The sequence below is a fragment of the Alligator sinensis genome, unplaced genomic scaffold (assembly GCF_000455745.1).
Source record: "Alligator sinensis unplaced genomic scaffold, ASM45574v1 scaffold647_2, whole genome shotgun sequence".
In the NCBI taxonomy this organism is placed as follows: domain Eukaryota; kingdom Metazoa; phylum Chordata; order Crocodylia; family Alligatoridae; genus Alligator; species Alligator sinensis.
In genome coordinates, this window is record NW_005841832.1 from 1,661,685 (window position 1) to 1,671,100 (window position 9,416).

At 43.4% G+C, this 9,416-nt stretch overlaps 1 protein-coding gene across 1 annotated transcript in view; it reads right to left on the minus strand.

The window, feature by feature from the left end:
• The window catches only part of ATF6 (activating transcription factor 6), a 170,857-nt gene that overhangs the window by 131,465 nt on the left and 29,976 nt on the right, over positions 1 to 9,416 (minus strand). Inside the window, exons 8-9 of the mRNA XM_025194380.1 lie at positions 5,193 to 5,378; positions 4,745 to 4,836 (exon numbers count right to left, since the gene is read on the minus strand). Of these exons, the coding sequence (XP_025050165.1) occupies positions 4,745 to 4,836; positions 5,193 to 5,378 (278 nt within the window). The remainder of the gene's footprint in view (positions 1 to 4,744; positions 4,837 to 5,192; positions 5,379 to 9,416) is intronic.

Sequence of the window (9,416 nt, forward strand, 5' to 3'; positions counted from 1 at the left end):
GGCCCAGAAGGTTCACCTTGCTCCTCTGGCTATGTGCATGAAATTCAACTCCAGCTTAAGTATATACAGTGAATGTGCTTTATGCTTCACTGGACAATGTTCAGTTCAGAAGCAAAGAGTAAATCAAGGGGAGCCCCAACATTCCCTCTCTGCTGTATTGCATTCTCATTCCAGATGCAAACTCTGCAGATCAGATCATCTCAAAAGGCTAAGCTGTGCTGTGGCTATAAATTTACCCACCCAGAAGTCTGGATATTCTCTACTTCCTTCATCTTGGGTACATCAGACAGTAGAGGAGAGGACTCTGAACAAGCTAAATCCATACTTACTATGTCTGTTTATAGTAAAGCACCTAGAGGACCAGACAAAGAAATTCCATGAGAGCAGAACAAATGCATTACTGTTTTGCTTCTGACTAACGCCATTCTTACACACTCTAGTGGAAAGGATGCTGACAGTCCTGAGAGAAGAGCCAAGGCTTAAAATGGACCATGTAAAAGTCAACAAGTGGCTTTTCTACCTACTACACCAAAAATGAGGAAGCTAGTTAGAAGTTAAAAGGAGCCCTGAAGGAGATGAGGAACTTGCAAGCAACGTGGGAACTGCTTAACAACACTGTATTGAAGGCACAGGGCAAACGCATACTGCAAGTCAACGAAAATGGAAAGTGGATCAAAAAAAAAGCCATCATGGTTTAATGGCAGAGTTGCAGAGGCAATAAGCAGAAAAAAAAGTTTCTTTCAAAAAGTGAAAGTCAAATCCTAACGAAGAAAACAAAAAAAGAGCATTAAGACTGGCAAATTACATGTAAAACTGTAATAAGACAAACTAAGACAGAATTTGAGGAGAAACTTGCTTGAGGTATAAAAGATAACAATAAAACTTTCTTTAAGTACATTAAAAGCTGAAGACCTGCCATGGAATCAACTGGGCCCTCAATGATCAGGATGAAAGGGATGCTAAAAAACGACAGCACTGTTGCTGAGAAACTCAATGCATTCTTTGCACCTCTCTCCACTGTGGAAAATGTTAGGGAAATTCCGTCACCAGATCCAGTCCTCTCTAGGGACAAGTCAAAGGAGCTGACCCAAATTGAGGTTGCAGTAGATGAGGTTGTAGAGAAAATTGATAAACTAAACAGTAGCAAATCACCAGGACCTGATGGCATTCACCCTAGGGTCCTGAAAGAGCTCAGATCAGAAACTGCTGAACTCTTGACTGTAATATGCAACCTGTTACTAAAAAACAGCCTCAGTACAAGAGGACTGAAGGGTTGCCAATGTGACTCCCATATTTAAAAAAGGCTCTAGAAGGGATCCAGGGAACTACAGGCCAGTGAGTCTAACGTCTGATCCTAGAAAACTGGTAGAAACAATAATAAGAAAGGACTGTTCAGCATGTGGATGAATATGAATTGCTGGGGGGAAACAGCATGCTTTGTCAAAGGAAAATCATGCCTTACCAACCTAATGGAGGTCTTTGAGGGTGTCAATAAGCAGATGGATCAGAGTGATCCAGGTGATATAGTATATCTGTACTTCCAAAAAAGCTTTTGACAAGGTCTCCCATTAGAGACTCTGAACTAAATTAAGTAGTCATGGGATTACAGGGAATATCCCCTTGTGGATTAGAAACTGTCTCTAGGATAGAAAGCAAGAGTCAGCATAAATGACCAGTTTTTAGGATGAAAAGAATTAAAAAGCAGGGTCCCCCCAGGGATGTGTGTCAGGACAAGTGCTATTTGACATATTCATAAGTGATCTGGAAAAGGGGGTAACAGCGAGGTGGCCAAATTTGCACAAAATTATTCAAAGTGATAAAGAGCAAGGTGGACTGTGAGGAACTACAGAAGGATGTGGCACAATTGAGTGAATGGGCAACTAAATGGCTGATGAAATTCAATGCATACAAGTGAACGGTGATGCACCTGGGCAAAACTAACCCAAACTATCCCTATATTATGATGGTTCTACATTAGCTGTTACCACGCAAGAAAGATCTGGGAGTCATTCTGGACAGGTCACTAAAAACATCAGCTCAGTGTTCAGCAGCCATTAAAAAGGCAAACAAAATGTTAGGGATTATTAAGAAGGGATTTGTAAACAAAATGGAAAGTATCATTATGCCCCTTTATAAATCCATGGTACATCCCCACCTTGAATACCGTGCCCGTTCTGGTCCCCACACCTCAAAAAGTACATAGGAGAACTACTGAAGGTACAAAGAAGGGCAACGTGGATGATTAGCAGCATGGTGGGACTTCCATTTGAAGAGAGACTAAAGAGGCTAGGCCTATTCAGTTTAGAAAAGAGACGCTTGAGGAAGGACATGATAAAGGTTTATAAAATATTAAATGGCAAAGAGAAAGTAAATAAAGATTTATTATTTACTCTCTCTCACAAGGCAAGAACCAGGGGTCACAACATGAAACTAGTAGGCTGTAAGTGTAAAACTAACAAAAGGAAGTTCTCTCCCACACAGTGTGCAATTCAGGCGTGGAACTCATTGCCACCAGATACGGTGGAAGCTGGTAGTTTAGCCCAATTAAAAAAGGGACTGGACACATTTTTGGAGAAAAGGGGCATCAGTAACTGGGCATGAGAGTTAGGGGTACACCCTCTGAACTAGAACATCATAGACGTTAAGTGCTGGAGGCTGCAAGTGAGAGGAACAGTGGGGAAAAAACCTTGGTCATATCTAGTTCACTCTCCCTTTCAGCATCTGCTCTCTACCAATACGCAACACGGGGGACCGAGCAAGACTGACCTATGGTTTGACCCAGCAAATGGCAATTCTTATGTTCTTTTATGCTCTACAAAGTTCTGTCAGAAAAAAAAATCAGACTGCCTAAAAGAAACCTTTTTTGTCAGAAGCTGACACTTAATTTTTTTCTCCAATTTCAATTAAATATGAAAGATTAAAATTTGTTATTAAAAATCAAAATTAAATATAGGATTTTTCCTTCCTTTTTGCCAAATGCAAAAGAAGGTGCAGAATGTTGCATTTCCTTTGAGTCTCCATTTCCTTTAAGACTGGCATTTCCTTTGAGTCTCCTTTTTTTACTGCAACTTTTCTATCTTTTCCAACTCTGGAAAGGTAATAGAATAAGGAAAAAAACATAAAAGCAGAAGATAACATGGGAAAAAAAATTTCAGATTTCATTTTTCAAGATAACTGAATATTTTTAATGTAAAAAATAAAAGCTAAAAAATGAGCTTTTTGCTACCTTAATATTGTCCCATCAGGGGAAAAAATATACTTTGAATGAGAACATTTGTTCAAAAGTATTCAGGGAGGGTGGGAAATTGAGGTTTTAATCAACTTTACAAGGAGCCATGATACAAAGCTCAACTACTGGAAGCAAAAGTAAAAGGATAAAGATTACAACCCTGCTTATGTGCTCCCGAAAGCTGACAACATGATTCTCAAAGGCTTTTGATCCTTTCAGCTACATGCATTGAACACAATTCACCCTAAACTAAGAAATTTAGTAAAAGGCCAGTCCATAAGGGAGAAGTGTGCACGAACTAGAGGTGCACCAAAACACTGATCCATATCGTATCGGCACTGATAAAAGGAAAATTGACATTACTGGCAATCAGTCTTTTTTGGCTGATGTGGCTGATAATGTCGCCGATAAATGCTGCATGCATGCATGCAGCCACAGCATGCACACAGCCAGCCGGGGAACTTGGAGAGCAGTGTCCGGCTAATAAGTCTGTTGGGAAGGAAGGGGTGGAGGGAGGAAAGGGGTGTGTGGGGGGAAGATTGAGGCCCCTGTGGTGAGGGATGGAGTGGGGCTGGAGCAGGGGCAGGCAGTGCCCAGCTGGGGCGGGGCAAGAGATGGAGCTGCACGGCTCATCTAGGGGGCGCAGATTCCACTGCTATGTATACCCCTGGGGGAGCCACAGGGGGGTTGTGTCTCCCAGATCTGAGCGTGAGACAAAGATGGGCTGCTGCTGCAGGCTGGGTCTGTGCTGGGCTCTTCCCGGCAGGGGGGCTAGGCTGGGGCTGTGCTCAGGGCATGCGGCAGCATTGGGAAGGAAGCTGGGGCCCCCACATAGCCCCCCACTCCAGCACTGCTGCTGCCTGGCCCAAGCACAGCCCCCACCCCAGGAAGAGCCCGGCATTGCCCCCTCCCCCAGCCCGCAGCAGTGGCCTGCCCTCAACCCATGCACAGATGGGGGGTACATGCCCCCCATGGCTCCCCTGGCAGTGTGCATAGCGGCAGGATCCTCCCCCCCTCCCCGCAACAACCCACGCACATCCGTCCCACACGGCTCCATCCCATGTCCAGCTCTGCCCCAGCTGGGCAGCATCTGCTCCTGCCTCAGCCCCACTCCTTCCGTCACTGCAGGGGCCTCAGTCTGCCTCCCCCACAGCCCTTCCCCCCCCTGCCCCTTCCCCCCAACAGACTTACCAGCTGGATGCTGCTCTCCAAGCTGTCAGGCTGCATATTGGCAATTGGACTGGTATTGCCTGATATGGCTTGTTAATAATTGGCCATCAATATCAGCCCCAAAAAATCAGCCTAGCACAAACTTTATATTAGGTGCCACTGAGAAACCCCCTAATTTGAAGAATGGCAAAAGAAAATTTCTCTGCTGACAGCCCATGGCCTCCAACCACAGAGCATGTTGCATAAAACTGCGTAAACACAAGGCAGGTAAAGCCCGACAGATTAAACTCCCTCCAGCCCTTCCCAACAATATGGAAAGATTACTGATTTTAAAAGTCATCTTACCTCAGTGGGCCACAGTTCAGCACTATGAAGACAAGTATCACTGCCACACACACAGCTCTTTTCTTTGGAGAGTAATCTTTGAGCTTCTGGTTCTAAAACAGGAAGAGCAGATCAGGCACAGAGTAAGAACAAAGTTGAAAACATGTACACACATTTCTGAAGCCAAAAAACCCTGACCTCTACTTTTACATTAAAAGCTGACTTGCAGTAGGGAAAAGTGAGTTGCAGCCAAGCTAACATAAAAACAAATCTGGTCCTTTTTTTACACTGTGTTCAGGTCCCATATACTCCATTTTCCTGGTAAATTCTGTGGACTAGAGAAAAGGTAGATAAAGCTTCCTTGCGTCAATTCTGCAGTCTCCAGAATGCTTAAATGGTCTCCATTTTCATCATACTTAGGTATCTAACAGCCAAAGCATTTTTAATCCTTTCCACAAACTCAGCCTACCTCTAACACCACCTCATCCAACTGCCTCTTCAGTGAGCCATTCTCCCTCTTGAGCCGTTCATTTTCCACCAAAGCTGCCTTCAGCCTGGCCTCTAGCCCCAACATGTATTCCTTCTTCTTCTTCCGAGACTGACAGGCTGACTCCCGGTTTTTGATCATGCGTTGCTGTCTCCTTAAGACATTAAGCTAGATTGGGAACAATGAGTCCGAGTTAAATAGGGAACTCTTACCTGTGTGCAAGTTGTTATTACATCCCTAGTTTTTGCTGTCCTGGTTTGACAGAGACCAACAAAGCTCATCTATCAAAACATCCAAACACAGCTGTGTCCATCACCCTGGCAACTAGCATCCATTATCAGGACACATGTCTAACTGTCATTGAAACAATGGAAGAATAATATTCTAATTAATTCTCTTCTCTGTTCTGTGTTTGGCCCAATTTCCTTGGCACTACCTGGTTCTATAATCCTATATGTGGCAGGCACAACTGAGACACTCATGGAGCAACTAACTTTGATGGACCAATTTATGAGGGGAGAGAAAAATTTAACACAGGCCGCTTTTGCCTTTGGTGGTACTTTAAACAACGTATATTTAGGTTAGATATTAGGAAGAATATTCTCACTAGGAGGGTAGTAAAACACTGGAACAGGTTACCCAGAGAGGTTGTGGAGTCTCCATCCTTGGAGGTTTTTAAGACCAAGCTAGACAAAGCTTTAGCTGGGATGATCTAGGTGGGGATGGTCCTGCTTTGAGCAGGGGGTTGGACTAGGTGACCTCCTAAGGTCCTTCTAACCCTCATTTTCTATGATTCTATATAAGCAGCAGAGAGAAGGAATTGTTTGGGGCAACACAAGATGTGGAGAACTAAGAGTAACAAAATTAAATTAAAACACTAATGCAGGCTGAACACCAGGAAAATATTTAAATAGCAACATTAACTCGAAGGGGATAATTCCAGAGTTTATCTGAAAGTGGACTGAATAGGGTGCTAGTGAGTACATGATACAGATTGCAGTCAGCAAGCTGCACTGCTTTGCAGGGCTTATTTCTTCCTACTTCTCTTAAATAGAAAAGTATATATTGCAAAACCCATACATGCTTCACAGGATTAGGCTTCCTTATGAAGAGGAGAGCTTCTGAAGTAACTGGGAGTATACACCAAGACACAGTAAAAGGCTGTTTGGGGCCGCTGAGATGTTCCAGCTGTTTGCTCTGGCTTTTATTTCAAAGGGTGCTACTTCTCTAATCAGCCACATGGGACCACTAATGAGCTTCAGCTGAGTGGAAAAGCAGCACCCTTTAAAGTAAAAGGAAAAACAAAAGAAAGACACAGCAAACACCTGAGCAGCTTGTTTTTAATTCAGCAATCACTGAGAACAAAGTGGGTTGTAGATCAGGTGGATCTAGCTTCTAAAGCTTCCTGAAGCATGCTGATTTTTCATTTCCAAACTCTGAGGCTTGTGTCTTGTTTTCACTAAGGCCCCAAATTGCTGAAAGAGGAGGAAAAGGAACCAAACAAGATGTTAAAGACAATCAGGCATTTGGGAAGAGATGCAGGAAAAGACAGTCCTTTGAAAATGAATGTAGACAGAATTGTAAGAAGTATGGAATGGTCAAGAGCCTCAAAAGATCAAGGAGGATGAGAACGGAGGACTTCATGCTCTATTGGTGCCCCACAACCTTCTCTTTGACACCATACTCTGACATCACACACTGCTCCCACTAGAAATAAAAAGAATGGATACATTTCTATTGATCAATTTAAACACACTTATAAGATTTCCCACATACAATATAAATAGGGTCTAAGCTCTCCTGAAAGTATTCTTCAAAGGACAAGGACAATCATGGTACACACTAGCAGTTAAATGGAGAGAGCTTGACTATCCTGCCCTTAGCAACTTCTCAGATGATTTTCCTCTCCTGATAGCTTAGGAATAGGACCAGTGTTGTTGCTTTATTTTGTTTCATTAGTTCAACACATTTGAGTTTCTATCATAAGAACAAGCCACAACAGGGTGTGCTTTATCACGGTATTTGTATCTGCTTTTGGTGCATTGAGATGCATCTGACTGAAGGCTAAATTGTTTCTGCCTACCATAAATGTGTCCCTGTAGCCTACTGATGGGCACATTGGAATGACTTATCTTCAAACTATGACTTATTTGTAGTAGAGAAAGTAACTTAAAACAATTAGGGGTAGGGTATTTTGAAAACCAGTAGAGTTAAGACCAGTACCATTTATAAATATCATCAACCAGAAAGTTGGAATAGAGCTGCGGCAAGGGCAGAGTTAAGGTGTTTGTACTTATCCCAGATTGTTGCTTTGCAGAGTTTTTTCCTAGTCTCCTTAGCACCAACCATTATACAAACAACTTCTTGGTCATTGCTAAAGCTTTTCAAATGCTGTAAAACTCAATGCCACAAATGAAATAAGTATGGTTTGGGATAAGCAAGGGCTGCAACATATAAATACATGCTACAGTTTGGAATATGAGACCAGGTCAGCTATCCAAGGATCAGTCAGTTGCACTGGAGATACAGCATATGCCACATTCATACTGTAGCTTTAGTTTATGAGTTACGTAACAGTCAGCTGTGTTAAGTGTTTACTATTGTGGTTTTACTGTATTTTTAAAAGGTCTTGAATCCTGGAAGTGAAATGGATAACATAAATTTTGTCCCACCTGCTCCATCCTTCCCCCCTTAGTCTTTTAGCAATTGGGGCCGTAATGTAAACAAGACATAGGCCTCAGAGTTTGGGAGTGCAGGATTTGAAATGACAGTATTTGCTTTAGGTCAATTTAGACAGCTCCCTGTTTCTTTGGAAAAATGCTAATAAGCTAGAGTTGCGGATTTTCTAGGCATCTAACTCTTAAAGCGAGATCTTATTCCAGACTGTTTACTTCTCTGAAAACCCATTTGCATGTCTACATTCTTAAAACTGTCATCTTACCCTTATAAGCACCTAAAAATGGCAAAAAGAAGGACTCTTTTCCAAGAGCCTAATAGTTATGGCTCTTGTCCAGGAAGAAAACAGCAAGGAAGAGGGCCTTTGAGTTCATTAGCCTTCTGAGGTGGGCACTCCCATGGGAGGGAGAGACCAGAGGAGCCGTGGATTCCAGTCCCTGTTCCCAATGCTGTTTATGCATTTTGCATGAAACAGTCATTGTACACAACATGTAAAGAGCATTAGGGGTTGGAGCAGAAAGCAAGGCTCCCTCCCTTTCAGGTAAATGACCTCCTCACTGGGCTACAGACCCAGGCTCCATCATGCATTTGTCCTTCTGGCATGATGATTTCTGCATTCCTTTCTACTCAGGAGCTCAGCTTCAACAGGACAGATGACAACTCCAACTCACCCATAGCCTAGTGGCTAGTGTATTTTCCTGGGAAGAACCTGAGGAGGCAACTGCCCTAACCACTAGGCTACTAGGTAAAAGGTAGATCCTTCTGTAGGCAAACAGTCCCTGCCAGGCACTTTGGATCTTAAGCCGATAAGAGGCATATAAACATGCAAGCCAAGTCAGATGTCTGAAAGGTTGCTTTTCAAGCTCTGAAATACCTCTTAGGCTAGGAACAGACATTCGAAAAGCCTGAGCCTGAATTGATTCAATCTTTGCAGGTTAGTCTAACATGGCTAGGCTAAATCACTTTGCAACTGTCCAGGCATCCCAGAAATGCAGGCACATGCCTGCAGTGCGGCCCCCCCCTCGCTCCCAGGCGCGGGGGGGGGGGGGGGGGAGAGGGGGCAAGGCGCAGCAAGGAATTGATAACAGTGTTTATCACCCCATTAAAACAACAACAGAGGGACATTACCAGCTACCTGCTGATTCAGCAAGGACCATAGCCAGCATGTGGCCTGCTAGTTAATACACAAACACCTCTACGCAAGGTGGTGGTGATATGCAGTAAAGCAAGAGAAAATTGGGCTATAAGGGAAGAGTCCTGTCACAGGATGTAGGCAGACAAGGTTCCTTGGGTGAATCTGATATCTTTTATCTGACCAACCCAAATGGTTGGAGAATATTTATTAAGCAAGCTTTCGGGTTCAAAAACCCTTAGTCAGGCTAAGGAAGTTTCAGCAGTTGGTGTGTGCTCTTCCTGGATGGAATGAAAAGTAAAGAAGCCGGCATTTGTGCTGGTATGCATACAAGACAGGTAGTCAGTGAAAATGTAGATTGAGGAGTCAATGGGTGAGACACAGGCGGGGGGGGGGGG